We start from the raw sequence: 22,752 nt of genomic DNA, 5'->3' as shown, positions 1-22,752 counted from the left end.
TTGCACAATTCCAGTCCAAGTTAGTGTTCATCGTCCACACCTCCATACGTACAACACCAACACATTGTATTTAAATAAACAAAATATGGTCAATCTTTTACAATATTAATTTAGCGTACAGGTTTTCCATTATAGACGGCCGCGGTGGTCTAGCGGTTCTAGGCGCTCAGACCGGAACCGCGCGACTGCTACGGTCGCAGGTTCGAATCCTGCCTCGGGCATGGATGTGTGTGCTGCCCTTAGGTTAGTTAGGTTTAAGCAGTTCTAAGTTCTAGGGGACTGATGACCACAGATGTTAAGTCCCATAGCGCTCAGAGCCATTTGAACCATTTTTCCATTATAATACCATCATGATGATAGCACTGTCAGTCTAAAACTGGTCCACCAAAAATATTAATCCTGTATAAAATCACTACATAACGATTGCAACTTATAATTTGACTGAAGCCAAGACAACATCTACAACATTTGCAGCACTGTAGCCAAAGAACCTCGGAGATACGTCCAAATAAACATATCACCGTGGTTACATACTAGTTGGGCCAGAACAGTTTCCTCTTTGGCGCCAACTAGTCACCATAGATCATCACAGGCATATTATCAGAACAGGTAAATAACTAACGCACTATAATTAAAGACGTGACTACTCTTTTAAATGTCTACAAAAGTAGAAGTAACAAATATTTTGCAACCGAATTTAGTTTACTTCGTACGTACTTTAAAATGCTCATAAATTAAGGATAATACTGATACATGGTGAAACAACGCTCTTGTGGGTGGTTTGCGGGTTTAAATCACCTCGGGGTATGACCATACGGTGCATTTGACCTGCGGTCGTCACACGGTGGCGCAGGCAGCAGTTCACATACGCAGAGGTGTGTTGGTGCATGTCAGAGTACGGTGCAGCGAGTAAGTGTGCAGACGTTTACAGACGTGCTAATGGTGACTATGTGTTGAAAAGGGCTCAAAGTGCACATATTGATGACGTTATGAGGGGTAGAATCCTAGGGCGACTGGAGGCTGGTCAAACACAGGTCGTAGCACGGGCCCTCCGTGTGCCACAAACTGTGATTTCAAGATTATGGCAACGATTCCAGCAGTTAGGAAATGAGTCCAGGCACTACAGTAGGGGACGTCCACAGTGTACAACACCCGCAGACAGCTACGGATTACTGCAGGTAGCCTTGCTCGGGACCTTAACGCAGCCACTGGAACAGTTGTCTCCAGACACACAGTCGACAGACGACTGAACGGACATGGTTTTTTCGCCCGGAGACCTGCAAGGTGCATTCTACTGAACCCTGGTCACAGGAGAGCCCGTAAAGCTTGGTGTCAAGAGCACAATACATGGTCATTGGAACATTGGTTCCAGATTATGTTTATGGACGAGTCCAGGTATAGTCTGAACATTGATTCTCGCCGGGTTTTCATCTGGCGTGAACCAGGAACCAGGAACCAGATACCAACCCTTTAATGTCATTGAAAGGGACCTGTATGGAGGTCGTGATTTGATGGTGTGGAGCGGGATTACGATTAATGCACGTACACTCCTGAGGAACTGTAACAGGTCAGGTGTATCTGGACGTCATTTTGCACCTGTATGTCCGTCTTTTCAGGGGTGCAGTGGTTCCCACCTTCCTCCTGATGGATGATAACGCACGGCCCCACGGAGCTGCAATCGTGGAGGAGTACCTTCAAACGGAAGATATCAGGCGAATGGAGTGGCCTGCCTGTTCTCCAGTCCTAAAATCCATCGAGCACGTCTGGGATGCTCTCGGTCGACGTATCGCTGCACGTTTTCGAACCCCTAGGACACTTCAGGAGCCCCGACAGGCACTGGTTCAAGAATGGGAGGCTATACCCCAGCAGCTGCTCGACCACATGATCCAGAGTATGCCAACCCGTTGTGCGGCCTGTGTATGTGTGGACGATGATCATATCCCATATTGATGTCGGGTACATGCGCAGGAAACAGCGGCGTTTTGTAGCATATGCGCTTCGGGACGGTTTTCTCAACTTATCACCAATACTGTGGACTTAATCTGTGTCGTGTGTGTTTCCTATGTGCCTATGCTATAAGCGCCAGTTTTGTGTACGTAGTGCCACGTTGTGTGGCACCACATTCTGCAATTATCCTTAATTTATGAGCATGAGTGTAGTAAGTTGTAGTCTCACTTTGTTTCTTTTGTTTGTTTTGTTTCAGCTGTTCCTGGTAGCTATTACGCTCCACACGGTATTATCGGCACCACAGCAGGACGGATCGAAACAAGCTACCGTTGTAGAGCAGTTCAACAACTTTAACGGCATCGACCCATGGCGCTGGAGGTATTCCTAAGTTTATAATAAGATTTACTGATAGCCCGCTAAACTTAAGTGCAAAGTTAACTTTCGCATGATGTGTCATGTGAAGTAGTCCAGTAGCTCGATAAAACTTGGACCAGACATAGAAAGAACGACCGCAGTACAGTACAGTGTAGAACGTAAGTGAAACAAATACGCAATGTGGCAAACGGTAATCACAGTTTTATTCAGAATAATTGCAGAGAAGTAGCCGGGATTTAAGACGGATACCTGAAGAATGCAATAGGCGGGATATGGTTATTAATAAGGTGTATGTTCGCTACAGTCGGCAGTGGGTTCTCTGCAACGATCTCCCGTGGTGGCCACGAGGTTGGTAAGCAATTTCCATGATGGCGTCCCATTACTAGTGTTGCACGGTGGCCGGCGTAGGTGAATGTGCTGTAATACGTATTTTAACACATGCGTCACGGTCGGGATTTAAGTCAGGGAAATGAGTCGTAGAAATGGACTGGCCAGTATATTCGCTAAATTCCCTCTCGTTCCGAGAGCTTCTCCATCCGTACAGTTCGATGTGGTCTCGTATGTTCATCCATAAAAGTGAAGTTAGCTGCGAAGACGCTCTGGGGAACGAGTACAGCGATCAAATAAACGATTGGTGGGTGGACCGATCCAAAGATCTGGAGCTCGGGACGCCCCCATACCGTAACCATGCCAAAGAAACAGAACATGGACTAAATTATATTTTCTAGTGAAGTCTACTGTGACCTCGTGTCGGGAGAGACTGTATTGCCGGCGGTTCATAACTTAAACCGACGTGTACTTTCATAAGCAGTTAGTGTACAGTAAAGTCCCATTCAGGGAGCTGAACAGCCAGAACACTACCCGAAGAGAAACGTAGGGGAGGAAAAGAACAGCGCTGTTTGTCCCTTTTTAACAATAAGCCATTTAGTTTGGCAAATACTCTCATGCTCTTTTCCACAGTGGCTAGCGATACGTTTTATTTGCAGTGTTCCCATGTTTTTGCTCATTCGCTTCAAGCATACACCACTATCCCTCCTTCTGCCTCTGAGATTTCTACAACATAAAATCACATTCACATAAAAATACGTACTGTACACAAGTAATTACACAAGGTGAAACGAAATTCACGCACTCTTGCTTCGCAATGCAATTCCTCACACAGCAGCGATAAGAAAATGTGCCACAAAATTTCTTCCGGCGAGTACATCTGCAGATAAAGAACGTTAAAAGGTGGCAATCTGGCAACAGTGTAACCACATGTATGGTAACTACCTCTGTCGGCAGACGTTAACCTGCCGTACAGTTGGTGCAATGGTTAGAGTTCTGGGTTAGCATGCAGCAGGGCGATGGTTCGATTCTGGGTGGAGGCACATGTTTTATATTTGGTAAATGTAGTCCAAGTGGTACGGTATCTGGCATCTTAATCGTCAACAGCGAATGCAGGGGCTCCTCTAGAAAACATTTGCACTTACATACTACAATCGTAGAAATGGAAGATCGGACAGCTGTGAAAGAATCCCTTTCCACGTCGTGGGCGTTAATTTATTCGCACCACATCATCTGCTGGATGCGAAACCTGTTTTCCTTGTACACTCCTTCAATGGTCCAATAGATTAGTAACAACTATTATTCGTGCCTCATTCAGGTCCATTACATTTCGTTAGTGCCTTACGTTACCAGTAGGACCGGGTACGTGCTTTGTAAATCATGTCGAAACTCGGCTACTAGTTGTATGTGTTATCACCATGGTCCCACTAATTACGTCTTTCAACATTGAGTCTGGTAACCGCATGCTGTTTAGTACGTATCTCAATGGATTATTATTATTCCACCGATGGGATTGTGGAAACATCCCATCTGTTACCGTTAGTGAAACAGTGTAAATCGAAACCGAATATTTCACAATTAGCGGTGTCGGGATGAATAATGCAGAACAAAATTTGTCAAAGGTGTAATGCGTGTTAGGTGGAACAGCGCGTAGGACTGACGGCGTGTTTATACTGTATGTGCTGTCTGCCAGACAGGGACTAGTTGCCAGCGGAGTAACACGCCCGTGACAGACTCCAATGTACATGTATAGACGTATAGAAGTTTCTCATTGTGAACCTCTGAACCACTGTGGCATACACAAACGATGAATATGTGGATATCTTTCTGGTCCTTGGTGCATCTGATAACTGGTCGTGTTGCTCCTGGTGCATATGCTGTTAGATATCCTAGTCAATGCTATCCAGATAAAAATGTGTTTCGTTGTCTGGAGCTGCCCCTTCGGGAGTCAGGTTCTCTCCTTCCACCATGGCATGACCGACGTCATCCACGGACTCGCCGTACTCCAGCTACTGAAGAAGCTATTCTGGAGGTCATAAACCAAGAACCTCAGCGAAGTAGACGTATCGTAGCAAGGCAGCTGCGTGTCTCGCAACACACGCTCGTTAACGTGGTGCCCGAGCATGGGCTGCACCCCTATCGTTATGCTTTCACATAACACCTGCATCCTGCAGATCGTCATTAGCGGACACAATTCTGTGAATGTCTCCAACAACAACGGCAAGCCAACGATAACTTTGTGAACACCATAATATGGTTGGATGCGGTTGGATGAAGCAGCATTCAATCGTAAGGATGTCGTCAGCCTGCACAATGCCCACCATTGGTGTGAGGTTAACCCGCAAGTCACCTGCGATCGTGGAAATCAACTTCGCTTTGGTATCAACGTCTGGGCCGGAATATTGGGGACGGGATTTTAGACCTTTATATGTTGCCTGACCGGTTACCTGCAGGAAAGTATCATGTATTCCTATCAAAGTATCTGCCTGACGCGCTGGAAGACATTCCACTACATGTTCGGCAGAGAATATGGTTCTAACATGATGGTGCACCTTCACACTCTGGAATTAATGTGCAACAGTATTTAGACGGAACATTTCCAGGAAGATAGCTCGGACATGGAGGTCCAGTTTGTAACACTGCGCTAATGCACACGATACTCTTTAAAGCCTGTACTATGGTAAGTTGACGGGCTTCACCTTAAGAGAAAGGATTTTTGTATAGATTTTGACCGCGTGTACCTAAATGGAGGCAAATCAGACGTACACCCACTCAGTAATAACAATGATACGTCAAGCAATTCCGGAGTGCAACCACACGTTAGGACGGACAAGAAACAACACAGCAGATGCTACCAAATTGTTAATAATACGGTCGCCAGCCTAATTAGGCATTAACTGAATTTCTTCCCTGTACAAGTTGACGTACGTTCATACAAAACAACACGTAATAGCACTGCATAATATGGTAAATTTTAGAACCAGAAAATCTACTGAACTAATAATTTCACTTTCTGTACTAACATGGACAAGCTATAAATAAAAAAATGGTTCAAATGGCTCTGAGCACTATGCGACTTAACTTCTGAGGTCATCACTCGCCTAGAACTTAGGACTACTTAAACCTAACTAACCTAAGGACATCACACACATCCATCCCCGAGGCAGGATTCGAACCTGCGACCGTAGCAGCAGCGCGGTTCCAGACTGAAGCGCCTTTAACCGCACGGCCACACCGGCCGGCACGCCATAAATACACAACAAAACACTATAATGTTTACTACAAACTTCGTACTGTCTATTGATCTGATTAAAATCGGGCATAGGTTACCCTAGAAATAGCACTTTCGAAACACACATACAATGTCAATTTCGAAAAAGGTAAAACACTGATAAATTTTGGTTTTATATTGACTTTAACTTTGCTGGTCAAATCAGTTCAGTACACTACAGAATTCAAATGAATAGAAAAGAAAAAAGGGGGGGGGGGGGGACCCTGAAACTGTTATGATCACTGTATTGAAAATTTTGATTATTGAAATCATTAAGCACTCAAGATTTCCAATATATGAGTTACTACTCTTTTTGTCTTATTTCCTGCTCATTTAACTACCATTATTTCTGCCTCAAAATAATTAAACTTCATTACTAATTCAATTTCAAAACTATCTTCCAACTTTTTCAGGCCTTTGTTATTTACTTATATATTCATTAACAACAAAGTTCTTTAAACATCATTCTAACATAGATAGGTCTGCAGGTAATTATTATTAACATAAACTTTAAATCTTCATTTCGGGACACTCGGATTGCACAACATGTGGAAAGGACCTTGTCTAGGTTAGTTGTGAGGATAATTAACTGATAGGACAGTTCTGGTAAAATTTAAGTTGTTATTGAACAGTATGGAACAAAAGTAACACAGATCCACACGAATACAGTACTAAAAGTTTCAATCTGTTTGTATCGATGTGGCGGTTGGCGGGCGGCGAGATGGCGAGGCACAGAGCACACGTACAATCACAGCAATGGCTCTTGATGTATCGGCACTTTACTTCTTCATAGCGTCGCAATACTTTTCCATTTAGTGCCTATGGATTATTGCCATGCTGTATAGGCGTCGGAAACGGCACATCCGAGGCTTAACGAAATCACGTTTTCCAGTAGAGCCTCCTCGATCCAGAACGTGTTTCTCAGACCGATGCCCAACTCCGACTACTACCGCTGAGCCCGTTATGCCGTGCAGCGCCCGTGTGCATTTTCCCGCGCTCGCCTGTCATCCACCTTTTACCGCTCCCCTACAGACAGGGTATTCACCCGAGGTTTTGCATTCTACATATCCTAATACATTGCCTACGTATGGACCAGGCGCACAATTACAACTTTAACATCTTACAGCAGTTTCAACATTTCTTACATTTCAATTTTGTTATAATATTGTTTGCAATTTGACATAAACATTAATATTCACATCGAAAGTTGTTTATAGTTTCCTTAACATAATGGCATGAAACAAAAAAAGAAATGAAATCAGAACATCGATTACACTAATTTATCGAAAATCAGAAAAAAAATTATTATATGTACAATACTATGGCGTTGGTGTTGTTACAAGTTGTATGACCACCGCGTTCACCTGACCTAAATCCCCTAGATTTCTTTCTGTAGGGGCACCTGCTGGAGGACGTGTACTCTACTCCGCCGACGAATGTGGAAGAATTGGTGGCACGTGTTCATACTGCTCTTGTTACTGTGGACTGAGCTTTGCTGCGAAGGGTCCAGAGCTGTAACATCCGGCGGGTTGCGCAATGTTTGGACGTGCAGGGATCTTACTTTCAGCATTTGTTGTTCTGAGGACAAGATATTCTGTTGTGAAGGTCATGCGATCATTAATATGGGCATTTTCATTGTCACTGGTTGCTAATGTCCGGTATCTTAGTGCTCATATTACATATAGTATAAATGACAAGAAGATGAGCGTTATTGTACTGCGCTTTAGCATCTCGAAAGTGGTATTGTTTTTGTAGTTATTCTGTCCTATGACAGGACATTTGCTTAAACTGTCTATTTTCTGTTTGTCTAAGCACGTATTTGTTATGTTCAGCGTTACAAAATGTTGTAACTTTAGGATACAGAATGAAATTAGCAAATAAAAAATTGCGTCCTAGCACCGGATCGAACCATCGATCTCCTGCATACGAACCCAAAACTTTATCCAGTGCACCAAACGCGCACCCCCAACTGACTAGTGCTGAAAGCGATACCTACCATCCATTTGGTTACAATGTTGCCATTCTTTAACGTCCTTTTTCTGCAAATGTACTCAGTAGACGAAATTTTGTGAGAGACATTTTTTTGTCGTTGGCGCGTGAGTAGTCGCGCTGCGATGCACGAGTGCGCGAATTTCGCTTCACCCTGTATATTACATAGCTTCCAAAAATTGTTAGTTAGAATGTAAATGTTCGGGTACACAAGGTAGTTGGATACTTCACGATGTCGCCCATCCGTATTCAGTCTGTGTAGGTCAGTATTGAAACTGATATAACAGTTCGTCATATATCCTTATTAGTGATCTCTGAAAAGGAAGCCTTAAAAGTGGCATTAATATTCTGGGTAAAAACCTACCAACGATAAGATCCACTGATGACATTCTTATCCTCAGTGAAGGTGAAGTGGAATTAAAGGATATACTGAATGGAATATACGGTGTAATGAGTACGGAATATGTATTGGGAGTAAACGGATAATGGAAAAAATTCTGTAAGGAGTGGTACAATTGAGACTAGCGAGAACTGCACGAAGCTAAGGAACACTGCTGCTTTGGAGGCAAAATGATCCATGGTCGACGAAGCACACTACAGCAGGTAGAGAGAAGTGTACTAGCAACGAACATAGGCCCTAATTTCAGAAACAAGCTTCTCAGAATATACACTACTGGCCATTAAAATTGCTACACCAAGAAGAAATGCAGATAATAAACGGGTATTTATTGGACACATATATTATACTAGAACTGACATGTGATTACATTTTCAAGCAATTTGGGTGCATAGATCCTGAGAAAATAGTATCCAGAACAACCACCTCTGGCCGTAATAACGGCCCTGATATGCCTGGGCATTGAGTCAAACAGAGCTTGGATGGCATGTACAGGTACAGCTGCCCATGCAACTTCAACACGATACCACATTTCATCAAGAGTAGTGACTGGCGTATTGTGACGAGCCAGTTGCTCGGCCACCATTGACCAGACGTTTTCAATTGGTGAGAGATCTGGAGAATGTGCTGGCCAGGGCAGCAGTCGAACATTTTCTGTATCCAGAAAGGCCCGTACAGGACCTGCAACATGCGGTCGTGCATTATCGTGCTGAAATACAGAGTTTCGCAGGGATCGAATAAAGGGTAGAGCCACGGGTCGTAACATATCTGAAACGTCACTGTTCAAAATTCCCTCAATGCGGACAAGAGGTGACCGAGACATGTAACCAATGGCACCCCATACCATAACGACGGGTGATACGCCAGTATGGCGATGACGAATACACGCTTCCAATGTGCGTTCACCGCGATGTCGCCGAACACGGATGCGACCACCATGATGCTGTAAACAGAACCTGGATTCATCGGAAAAAATGACGTTTTGCCATTCGTGCAGCCAGGTTCGTCTTTGAGCACACCATCGCAGGTGCTCTTGTCTGTGATGGAGCGTCAATGGTAACCGCAGCCATGGTCTCCGAGCCGATAGCCCATGCTGCTGCAAACGTCGTCGAACTGTTCGTGCATATGGTTGTTGTCTTGCAAACGTCTCCATCTGTTGACCCAGGGATCGAGACGTGGCTGCACGATCCGTTACAGCCATGCTGATAAGATGCCTGTCATCTCAACTGCTAGTGATACGAGGCCGTTGGGATCCGGCACGGCGTTCCGTATGACCCTCCTGAACCCACCGATCCATATTCTGCTAACAGTCATTGTATCTCGACCAACGTGAGGAGCAATGTCGCGATACGATAAACTACAATCGCGATGGGCTACAATCCGACCTTTATCAAAGTCGGAAACGTGATGGTACGCATTTCTGCTCCTTACACGAGGCATCACAACAACGTTTCACCAGGCAACGCCGGTCAACTGCTGTTTGTGTATGAGAAATCGGTTGGAAACTTTCCTCACGTCAGCACGTTGTAGGTGTCGCCACCGGCGCCAACCTTGTGTGAATGCTCTGAAAAGCTAATCATTTGCATATCACAGCATGTTCTTCCTGTCTGTTAAATTTCGCGTCTGTAGCATATCATCTTCGCAGTGTAGCAATTTTAATGGCCAGTAGTGTACATTTAGAGCAGAGCATTTTATGTTAGTTAATCATTGACTGTCTGGAAACCAGAACAGAAAAGAGTCGGGGTATCTGGAATGTGGTACTACAGACCAAACTAGGTGGTCTGATGAGGTAAGGAGTGAGGAGTATCTTCTATGATAGTTAATCATGTTCTGTCGGAAAACCAGAAGAGAAAAGAATCGATGTATCTTAGATGCGGCACTACAGACCATATCAGGTGGACTGATGATGTAAGGAATAAGGAGGTTCTCTGCAGAATTCACGATAAAAGAACTTTTGAAAAAGACTGAAGAAGATGGGAAGTGATGATAGGAAATGTAGGATACATCAGGAAAGACCTTCGATGACTGAGGACAAAAATAGGGAAAGGAAGTGACTTTATATGATGATTCTGGAAGAGAGAATCTTTTGTAAATTTGTTCTTACTTTATATTGAGTTGCATATACACTCCTGGAAATGGAAAAAAGAACACATTGACACCGGTGTGTCAGACCCACCATACTTGCTCCGGACACTGCGAAAGGGCTGTACAAGCAATGATCACACGCACGGCACAGCGGACACACCAGGAACCGCGGTGTTGGCCGTCGAATGGCGCTAGCTGCGCAGCATTTGTGCACCGCCGCCGTCAGTGTCAGCAAGTTTGCCGTGGCATACGGAGCTCCATCGCAGTCTTTAACACTGGTAGCATGCCGCGACAGCGTGGACGTGAACCGTATGTGCAGTTGACGGACTTTGAGCGAGGGCGTATAGTGGGCATGCGGGAGGCCGGGTGGACGTACCGCCGAATTGCTCAACACGTGGGGCGTGAGGTCTCCACAGTACATCGATGTTGTCGCCAGTGGTCGGCGGAAGGTGCACGTGCCCGTCGACCTGGGACCGGACTGCAGCGACGCACGGATGCACGCTAAGACCGTAGGATCCTACGCAGTGCCGTAGGGGACCGCACCGCCACTTCCCAGCAAATTAGGGACACTGTTGCTCCTGGGGTATCGGCGAGGACCATTCGCAACCGTCTCCATGAAGCTGGGCTACGGTCCCGCACACCGTTAGGCCGTCTTCCGCTCACGCCCCAACATCGTGCAGCCCGCCTCCAGTGGTGTCGCGACAGGCGTGAATGGAGGGACGAATGGAGACGTGTCGTCTTCAGCGATGAGAGTCGCTTCTGCCTTGGTGCCAGTGATGGTCGTATGCGTGTTTGGCGCCGTGCAGGTGAGCGCCACAATCAGGACTGCATACGACCGAGGCACACAGGGCCAACACCCGGCATCATGGTGTGGGGAGCGATCTCCTACACTGGCCGTACACCACTGGTGATCGTCGAGGGGTCACTGAATAGTGCACGGTACATCCAAACCGTCATCGAACCCATCGTTCTACCATTCCTAGACCGGCAAGGTAACTTGCTGTTCCAACAGGACAATGCACGTCCGCATGTATCCCGTGCCACCCAACGTGCTCTAGAAGGTGTAAGTCAACTACCCCGGCCAGCAAGATCTCCGGATCTGTCCCCCATTGAGCATGTTTGGGACTGGATGAAGCGTCGTCTCACGCGGTCTGCACGTCCAGCACGAACGCTGGTCCAACTGAGGCGCCAGGTGGAAATGGCATGGAAAGCCGTTCCACAGGACTACATCCAGCATCTCTACGATCGTCTCCATGGGAGAATAGCAGCCTGCATTGCTGCGAAAGGTGGATATACACTGTACTAGTGCCGATATTGTGCATGCTCTGTTGCCTGTGTCTATGTGCCTGTGGTTCTGTCAGTGTGATCATGTGATGTATTTGACCCCAGGAATGTGTCAATAAAGTTTCCCCTTCCTGGGACAATGAATTCACGGTGTTCTTATTTCAATTTCCAGGAGTGTATAATTGTGCGACGCACTCTGTCTGCATCTTTTAGTGTTTACTAAACTCATTTGAGCGCAAGTAGGTTGTTTCCTTTTATTTCGCAGCTCTACGAGTGGACTTGTTTCCTTTTCAGCTACACTCTAAGTGATGGTAGCAGACGCGAGGAGGAAGGGGAAGTGGTGAACGGAGAGCTGAGGTTGAGTGGCTCGTACGCGTGGAAGGACCCGGAGGGTTCCGTCCACGAGGTGAACTACATTGCTGACAAACAAGGCTACATGATGGCCCCGGAATTCCGCCTGGGCACGAACGCGGGACTCTCGCTAATCGGAAGATGATCGCCAACTCATCACTGCAGAAACCTCTCAGGCACACATCTCCTAGTGTGACTTACAGTGTCTCTGGACAACAGTTGCAGAAGAGGCCAGTGTCGTATACCTGTGCTAAGATATTAACTGAGACTTTCCACTCACTGGTTGTATGTAATATGAGAACAGTAAACAACAATTATTAACGGATTTTCTTGCATTTAACCACAACTTGGCTGAACTCAAGTACCACATGACCTTCTTCCTTATATACTGGCCTTATTCATTCATCAAGTTTCCCTTTTGGACCTAGAGTGTAGGTGTACATGAGACCTGGGACAGTTAAGAATTTAGCACATGTGAAGTGCTTTGGCTCAGGTGTGCTCTGTCACCTGGCTGCACACATCCTTCAATGGCACACCATGCTGTCTGAGCGGAAAGAGGTGGAGGAGGTGGAAACTGCGAATTTAGCACAGTCAGATGGTAAAGCAATAGCACAAGGAATACTGAACGCCTTGCATACAGCTTGGTTTGATATTTCATAACAACAAAGTTCAAAAAACAAACTAACATTCACTATTTCTTACTTAGGTGCACTGAAGACACGCTTAAGTATATATGGTATCTGGTATCAACTGTAGGCATACAGACAGACGAAACGCAACCATCATTTTGTGGGTACCGAAGTGGATGCTTGCTCCTTTTTTTAGATTCGTATTTTGCAGTGTATACTCTTCACTGCAAGTGGTCTCGATCTGAAAGAAAGTTTGGGCTCTTTCTAATGTTGTGATCGGCACATTAGTGTAATCAAATCAAGTAAATGATGTAGCTGAAATGTAAATGTACTTACTAACCTGTTCATCTGTACCACAGAAGTGACGCAATACTAACCTTACCAAAATGTAAAATAACACTGGACCTTGCCACAGCTTCTGGTAGTGGTCCTTGTATATGTTTTTAACAAGTGGAAAAGAACAGAACGGAACAGAATTTCTAATATTTATTTTTAAAAGATGACTGGCTTTCTAAAACAACTTACAGGACTTGGAATTGCAATTTGTTGCAATCTTTCCATAATAATTCACGGGTGGAGGTACTGCAGCTATCATCGTTAAATTGCATGGAATGTATTTTCACAATAATTTTTCTTACAAACTCTAATAACAACTTTTGAAATATAAGTTTGGTTTGTTTACTAACAAGACAACTGCATCTTTACACTTCGCTGGACACATCAGCATTTCATGTAATAATTGTAGAAATTCAAGTTTTAATATTTTTATATTTTTTGCACAAAGTTTCGGATTGTAGTCATATGTCGTCGCATTTTTATTATAGTTTCTCATAATGAGGTCCCACGTATTCTAATTACAAGAATGTATTGAATTTAAGTGTCACAGTGCACGTTCATATGTTAGTACTACTTCATATAAACATCACAAGAAAGCATCAGAACGTCGACATACTCATAATAGCCGTTTTTCTTAACCGTCGTCTTATTTGTGACTTTACACTACTGTTCCCACCGTCAACATATCGCACGTAAAAACTGTGGGTGAGAAATTGCCATGGTATGTATGTCATACAATAATTTTGACGTCTACGTATGTTCACATTGTATATTGGTGCTAAGTACATTATGTAAACATATTAGGCAAAGAACTTTTTCCACAAGTATGTACACAATGTTATTACATGTATTATTAACGGTCGCTTCATTTTAGTAAGTGTTTTTTTTTCACGTCTTCTCAATAAAATCATTAGTAAAACGGGAACTCATATTCAGCTTGTAATCGGAAGGCATTTGATATCTGCTTGAGTCTTTCCAAACGTTTTGTTGTGTCTCTGTCAATTAGTACAGGTGTATGGCAAAATAATGTTAGGTATGCAGGATGCTACTGGTACCGTATAGTGGCTGACAATTTTATTATTTTTATACCTTTTACCCCCCCCCCCCCTAAAAACAACAGACCTTGCCGTTGGTGTAGAGGCTCGCGTGCCTCAGCGATACTGATTGCCGTACCGTAGCTGCAACCAAACGAAGGGGTATCTGTTGAGAGGCCAGACAAACGTGTGGTTCCTGAAGAGGGGCAGCTGCCTTTTCAGTAGTTGCAGGGGCAACAGTATGCATGATTGACTGATCTGGCCTTGTAACACTAACCAAAACGGCCTTGCTGTGCTGGTACTGCGAACGGCTGAAAGCAAGGGGAAACTACAGCCGTAATTTTTCCCGAGGGCATGCAGCTTTACTGTATGGTTAAATGATGATAGCGTCCTCTTGGGTAAAATATTCCGGAGGTAAAATTGTCCCCCATCCGGATCTCCGGGTGGGGACTACTCAAGAGGACGTCGTTATCAGGAGAAAGAAAACTGGCGTTCTACGGATCGGAGCATGGAATGTCAGATCCCTTAATCGAGCGGGTGGTTAGAAAATTAAGAAAGGGAAATGGATGGGTTATAGTTATATATAGTGGGAATTAGCGAAGTTCGGTGTCAGGAGGAACAAGACAGGTTTAATAATACATAAAAAGTAGGAGTGCGGGTAAGCTAAGACAAACAGCATAGTGAACGCATTATTGTGGCCAAGATTGATACGAAGCCTACGCCTACTACAGTAGTAGAAGTTTATATGCCAACTAGCTCTGCAGATGACAAAGAAATTGAAGAAATGTGTGATGAGATTAAAGAAATTATTCAGACAGTGAAGGGAGACGAAAATTTAATAGTCATGGGTGACTGGAATTCGATAGTAGGAAAATGAAGAGAAGTAAACGTAGTAGGTGAATATGGATTCGGGGTAAGAAACGGAATAGGAAGCCGCCTGGTAGAATTTTGCACAGAGCATAACTTAATCGTAGCTAGCACTTGGTTCAAGAATCATAAAAGAAGGCTGTATACATAGAAGAAGCCTGGAGATACTGACAGGTTTCAGGTAGATTATATAATGGTAAGACAGAAATTTAGGAGCCAGGTTTTAAATTGTAAGACATTTCCAGGGGCAGATGTGGACTCTGACCACAATCTATTGCTTATGAACTGTAGATTAAAACTGAAGAAACTGCAACAAGGTGGGAGTTTAATGAGATGGGACTTGGATAAACTGACTATACCAGAGGTTGTACAGAAGTTTCAGGGAGAGCATAAGGGAACAATTGACAGGAATGGGGGAAAGAAATACAGTATAAGAAGAATGGGTAGCTTTGAAGGATGAAATAATGAAGGCAGCAGAGGATCAAGTAGTAGAAATCCTTGGGTAACAGAAGAAATATTTAAATTAATTGATGACAGGAGAAAATACAAAAGTATAGTAAATGAAGCAGGCAAACAGGAATAGAAGCATCTCAAAAATGTGATCGACAGGAAGTGCAAAATGGCTAAGCAGGCACGGCTAGAGGACAACTGTACTAATGTAGAGGCTTATCTCACTAGGGGTAAGATAGATACAGCCTATAGAAAAATTAAAGAGACCTATGGAGAAATGAGAACCACTTGCATGAATATCAAGAGCTCAGATGGAAACCCCGTTCTAGGCAAAGAAGGGAAAGAAGGAAGATGGAAGGAGTATATAGAGAGTCTATACTAGGGCGATGCACTTGAGGGCAATTTTTTGGAAACGGAAGAGGATGAAGATGAAATGGGAGATATGATACTTCGTGAAAAGTTTGACAGAGCAGTGAAAGACCTAAGTCGAAACAAGGCCCTGGGAGTAGACAACATTCCATTAGAACTACTGACAGCCTTGGGAGAGCCAGTCCTGACAAAACGCTGCCATCTGATGAGCAAAATGCATGAGACAGGCGAAATAACCTCAGACTTCAAGAAGAATATAATAATTCCAATCCCAAAGAAAGCAGGTGTTAACAGATGTGAAAATTACCGAACTATAAGTTTAATAATTCACAGCTGCAAGATACTAACGCGGATTCCTTACAGACGAAAGGAAAAACTGGTAGAAGCCAACGTCGGGGAAGATCAGTTTGGATTCCGTCGAAATGTTGGAACACGTGAGGCAATACTGACCCTACGACTTATCTTAGAAGCTAGATTAAGAAAACGCAAACCTACGTTTCTAGCATTTGTAGAGAAAGCTTTTGACAATGTTGACTGGAATACTCTCTCTCAAATTCTGAAGGTAGCAGAGGTAAAACACATGGAGCGAAAGGCTATTTACAATTTGTACAGAAACCAGATGGCAGTTATAAGAATCGAGGGACATGAAAGGGAAGCAGTGGTTGAGAAGGGAGTGAGACAGGGTTGTAGCCTTTCCCCAACGTTATTCAATCTGTATATTGAGCAAGCAGTAAAGGAAACAAAAGAAAAATTCGCAGTAGGTATTAAAATCCATGGTGAAGAAATAAACACTTTAAGGTTCTCCGATGACATCATAATTCTGTCAGAGACAGCAAAAGACTTGGAAGAGTAGTTGAACGGAATGGACAGTGTCTTGAAAGGAGGATATAAGATGAACATCAACAGAAGCAACACGAGGATAATGGAATGTTGTCGAGTTAACTCGGGTGATGCTGAGGGAATTAGATAAGGAAATGAAACAATTAATGTATTAAAGGAGTTTTGCTATTTGGGGAGCAAAATAACTGATGATGCTCGAAGTAGTGAATATATAAAATGTAGACTGGCAATGGGAAGGAAAGCCTTTCTGAAGGAGAGAAATTTGTTAATTTCGAGTATAGATTTAAGTGTCAGGAAGTCGTTTCTGAAAGCATTTGTATGGAGTGTAGGCATGTATGGTAGTGAACCATGGACGACAAATAGTTTGGACAAGAAGAGAACAGAAGCTTTCGAAATGTGGTGCTACAGAAGAATACTGAAGATTATATGGGTAGATCACATGACTAATGTGAAGGTATTGAATAGAATTGGGGAGAAGAGGAGTTTGTAGCACAACTTGACTAGAAGAAGGGATCGGTTGGTAGGAGATGTTCTGAGAGATCAAGGGATCACGTATTTAGTATTGGAGGGCAGCGTGGAAAGTAGAAATCGTAGACGGAGACCAAGGGATGAATACACTAAGCAGATTCAGAAGGATGTAGGCTGCAGTACATACTGGGAGATAAAGGAGCTTGCACAGGATAGAGAAGCATGAAGAGCTGCATCAAACCAGTCTCAGGACTGAAGATCACAACAACAACAACCTTTTACCTTAATGTGTACACACGTTAGAGAGTCGTTGTTTGTCCTCTACTTTCAACAGTCTTCCCACAAAAATGTCGCAAACTGCACGACCTTACGTTTTGTGCAAGTCATAACTGCACCACTAAGTGGACTATGCCTGTCAGTATAGACTAGCCGTTCTCTATCCATGCGTTGACGCTTCAACGTCTGACCTGCTCCTCAGGGGAAAATAAACATTAATGGCTTGTTCGTGCCACATGTACTTGGAGGTGCTAACAAACCTTAAATATCGCGACTTGTATTAGCTATAATTATTAGTGTACAAGTAATGTAAATACTGATGTAATTTATTTAGTTCAGTACACCGTGCTCAGTCGCCAATACAAATATGTACCCTTATACCCATTAGACACCTCTCTCTCTCTCTCTCTCTCTCTCTCTCTCTCTCTATATATATATATATATATATATATATATATATATATATATATATATATATATATATATATATGTGTGTGTGTGTGTGTGTGTGTGTGTGTGTGTGTGTGTGTGTGGTACCCATAAGCAAAGCACCCATTTAAAAACACTGTAAAAGGGGAACCACTTCTCAGAATGACGTCAAATTTGGACAGCATGGCATGGACGCAGGGTTAAACGTCGACGAAAAAAATAATGAAAATTTTGCCAATAGAAGGCGCTGTAACCGTTTTAACGTAAATGGGGTCAGCTGTAAATTACACATGGATCGCAGTACGATGGTTATGGTTTTAGTCGGACATTACACCATCCATACAATCAAAATGTATATGACTGCACAAGTTAGCCTCGTATTGAGCTAGGTTCGTAATACCGAACATAACGTGTTTCATATAACCCACAGCCTGAAATAAATCCGCGTAAGGATCGGTAAGGTCATGATGTAGGGAAATGACGTTTGATATTCTAGCATTTCCAAAATGCCTGTGCAGCAGCTACCTCACTGGCTGTGGAATGTGCGGAGGAGCGCCATCTTGCAGCAAAAGGGTCCCACCCACACATATGCGCTCCGGAAGTATTGGAATGACATTGGTGCACAAAACACTCTCATAGCGTTTAGCAGCGTCGATACAGGTGACAGGACTCACATCTCCTCGAAAAAAATACGGTCCTACCATAAACGAAGGCGACAACCGGCTCCACACACCTCTGCAGAATTAAATGGAACTGGTTGATGTGCATGCGGATTTTCTGTTGGTCATATTCTGCAATTTTGCGTATTCACATGTCCTTGGAGATGGAAATGAGTTTCGTCCGTCCTCAGAATGTTCTATCGTCATTCATTGTACACTTCTATGTGAACAAGGAATTCCAGAGTTAACGTTTATTTTTCTGACAAGTCAGCAGGAATCAAATCCTGAGGATTGCTGATTTTTTAGCTAGATTTTGATAGCAGTGCAAGATGTTTCCTAGAATTTCAGACACTGTGCTCGCAGGCATATCAAATATTCAGGCAGTTACACTCGTACGGCATGTGTGAACACCACCGCTCAACTCCTCCTGCACGTCTGCGGGCAAATCTTCGACGGGCATCAGATCAACTGCTTTTCTGCCTACGCCGCATTGTACTTCAAAAGAAATCTTTAAGAATTTGCTAATCATTTTTACAGGCCCTTAGCAGCTATCACACCAATTCCTGTTTTCATAGCCTTCAGCGTATGGAACTTCTACAGGGCTACTAGCACACAGTCACCATTATTGTAAAAAAGCTTTATCAGTTGCTCACAATCCTTCATGGAGACAGCCATGTTATGTGCCGTGAAAATAAATTGAGAATCAGCCATCAGCCATACATCTGTTGGTGTACTTATTCTGACGCTCACAGCGCCTTCTATTGTTGAAACTTTCGTTCATTTTTTGTTCCTTGAAATTTTCCTCTGCGTCATTAATATAATGCTTAAACGTGAAGTCATTCTGAGATGTGGTTCTATTCCTACAGAGATTTGAAACTTGGTTTATGAGTGGCAAGGTAAGGATTGATATTTCGTTACAAAACACGTGATGTCGAAATATGTTCCGCTTATAAGCCGTCACCAGGAATACCATGCATCAAGTTTCAGTGCCACAAAATTGTTTGGTATACTATCACACAATATATCCCCTACATCTTTTACATATCATTAACAGTTTTCACGCTTCATTACAGAATAACAATCCCCCACAGACTGCTTCAAGCGTCTCTCAGTTGATATAAAATACTAGTCAGCAACATTACTTTATCTTAGGTGTTTTCCAGAAATTAATGTTTCATTTCATACTTGCGTCACCTCAACTTACATTGTATTATAAACTCATCAAATATTGTTAGTATACTTATTCGTTCTCACAAGAAACTCACAGTAAACACGGTACAAATCTTCATCTTATTTCTGTGTACCAACATATACCGTACTACATAATACAAGTGAGCATCATATACCACAGTACAGAGTTAAGTTCCCTGACACATAGCAACCTAATCATAATTTTCAAAATACCATAACATACCACATATTATATCAATATTTCATAAAACCACAAAAAAGTTACTGCACATCGTTGTCACAGCATGGGTATAATCTTACCAAAACATATAATAAATAACTTCTCACGCTTCGTCATAATCACTCTAATCATCACTCACAGTGAGACGCAGCTGAGATAATATATGTGTCTTCTCCTGGTCTGAAACTTTCAGCTTAGTATTCACTTCTCATAAGAAATTTTCGTCAGTAGTGTAACAGTTATATACAGTGACCGACTATAGATATTTCAAAAACCGATAGTAAACTAACAAGTCTGACCTCCTTCCTTTCCAATTACAAATACAGTACAAAATTTTCCCACATAGTCCCAAATCCACGTTTATTAAATTTCTATGAAACCAAACAGCACAGTAACTCACTGTATAGCAAATGTAAGAAAATATGTCTCCGCAAAGAGAGCCAAAACGTACCTTCGCTATACGAGCTTTCGGCTATAACAAAGTAAAATATTTCTAAGTGTAATCATGTGTCAAAATTTCTGTCTTTACCAAATGTATTCAGACTATATTTCAAAAACGTACATGAATTTAGAAGAAATAGTGAATAAATTTCACGACATTAAGTTTGCAATTACACTTGAAATACCGTTTTTTGTACACACCTAAACCTTTTGACGAAGGATAGCATGACAGGAGAAGATAACCTGAAAGATTCACAGGATAGTTTAAGAATGTATGTGGTTCTGGAAATCGAAACTATTATGTGAGATCCACATCAGCTAGTGGCTCTGCATTCTTCATGCACATTGCAAACATAGACTCGCTTGAAGTTTTTAAAATTATGATGAATATAAATCATTATTACTTCCAAAATGAAATTATTTGGACTTGTTTTGACTTGACATTGCATATAATAATTGAGAAATGTAAAATTCGTTTGTAATATATTTTTGAGTTAAAGTATTTCTTAGAATCCTATACATTTCATAGTTACTATTCATTTTTACGTCATGTAAATTTATGTTTTACAAAACTCTGAGATAATTACCCATGAAGAGTGAAATGAGACATCAGGATGACAGAGGATTTGTTCAGTTAAGTTCTTTACTTCGACCCTCAGCGAAGACCCCCAGAAAGAGCCTGGTGGAGGCGTCCAGTAGTCTCTCATGCAAAACAGTTGACATCTGAGATTCATGACAGCGCAAAGAGGGGGGCTGAGCGTGGTGTCAATTGAATGCCACCGGCAGTGACACCTCCAACTGCGGCCGTGATGACAGCGTGGTGGCGCAACTGACGATGGCTGTGAACTTCCTCCAGCGAGCAAGTGGCTTGCTCATGACTCAGGGCTGGCTGCCCTATTTTGTGGTGGAACAGCGGCCCCCATACCGCATTCCAGGGTGTCGATAAGGTGTCACTGGCTCTTAGGATAGGCTGTGACACTGAGAAGACAATGATTTAGTACTCGAATGGCCGAGAACGTATACACTCCAGACATTGTACGTTTAGAGCTTAAGACCCTGGCATTCTAAACATTTCTGTGGTGGCAAGTAAGGAATGGCTTCCGTCCTTCCCCTAGCATATTGCAGCATTTGCTACTGCAGTACCACATTCAGGAGACTCCACCTCGCAACGCCAATCGACAGTATTTCGCTTTGCAATGCATAACACTCTCGCCGACCTGCGGCTGGCTCTATGGAACTCACTTCCACTCTGACGTATTTTTCGAACAAATACAGTCGATAAGATTCACTGACCAATTTTTTTGTTTTCTAGATCCGGTCCTTCCGGCCGACGAAACTAGATTATCCTTTACCCGAGATTTTCTGGCAACTGGCCCTGTTTCGCCTCTTAAGAATTATTCTAAGCGTTGGTTCCCTTATCCCAATAATTTCTTCTAATAAACTTATGCAGGGCCCCTTTTCATGCTTCTCAACTCAAACACCGTGCATGTTATATCATTACTAGACTGCCGGCTCGGCTAGCCGCACGGTCTCACGCACTGCTTCCCGAGCGGGAAGACGTGTTAGGCCCCGATACGAATCCGCCCGGCGGATTAGTGTCGAGGTCTGGTGTGACAGCCAGCCTGTGAATGGTTTTTAAGGTTTTCCATCTGCCTAGGCGAATGAGGGCCGGTTCCCTTATTCCACCTCAGTTACACTATGTCGGCGATTGTTGCGCAATCACTGTCTGCACGTACGCATACGCCATAATTACACTACCACACAAACATTTGGGGTTACACTCGGCTGGTATGAGACTACGCTCTGCAGAACAATAGCTGTTGCAATGGTTTCCATGACAATAGTAAATGTTGTCTCTTTCCGGTACCGTTATTCCCGTATTTACATGCTGCAATAAGGTTTTCAGGGAGACTCGTCCCTCCTGTTGGTTCAGAATTGTGTTCATAGACTGCGGTAACTCCGGTCCTATTGTTTGATTGAAGTTGGTTAGATGTGTGGCAGATAGCACTTAGCTCCTGTGGCCAACACAACAACGGCTCATGTGAGTTATAAATCGTGGTGGGCAGATGGAAAGCCGGCCCATTATCTTGCAAGATGTTCCATTTAACAGCAAATCACTTCCGTTTAATTCTAGCCTCTTTGCTGACTTAAACTTCCCCTGTTCGAAACAACTAGCCACTACTGCCTTCTTGTCTGCCGACAGTGAAGGGTATAATGACAGGGGCACTACGAATGTAGTGTGTGGGCTATAAGTTGAGAATGTGGGCCTCACGGGGAGCGTGCCGGCGATAAATCCCGTTGATGTATGTCAACGTCCATCAGCCGCTAGTGCTATTGATTTCATTGTAATTTCATTCTAGAGTGCTGCACTGTTCCCCAATGGCATCTGTTATTTCTGACATGTCCGAAAGAACAGATGATATCTTCATATTTCATTTTAAGGCTTATGCTTCTGTTTCTGTTAATATTTGCGTAGCTATTGGATGTAGCATTGTTACAATTTTCAGTATGATTTGT

The 22,752-nt window shown here is 43.3% G+C and overlaps 1 protein-coding gene across 1 annotated transcript in view; it reads left to right on the top strand.

Annotated features, from left to right (window-relative positions):
- LOC126203554 (larval cuticle protein 65Ag1-like) overlaps nt 1-12,352 on the top strand; it is a 45,935-nt gene extending 33,583 nt beyond the window's left edge. The window contains exons 2-3 of the mRNA XM_049937876.1: nt 2,204-2,325; nt 11,970-12,352. Of these exons, the coding sequence (XP_049793833.1) occupies nt 2,204-2,325; nt 11,970-12,171 (324 nt within the window). The 3' untranslated portion in view covers nt 12,172-12,352. The remainder of the gene's footprint in view (nt 1-2,203; nt 2,326-11,969) is intronic.
- Nucleotides 12,353-22,752: the final 10,400 nt, after the last annotated feature.

The sequence above is a fragment of the Schistocerca nitens genome, chromosome 9, assembly GCF_023898315.1.
Source record: "Schistocerca nitens isolate TAMUIC-IGC-003100 chromosome 9, iqSchNite1.1, whole genome shotgun sequence".
NCBI lineage: Eukaryota > Metazoa > Arthropoda > Insecta > Orthoptera > Acrididae > Schistocerca > Schistocerca nitens.
The sequence above is the reverse complement of the archived record's forward strand: the minus strand, read 5'-3'. Positions and strand labels throughout refer to the sequence as shown.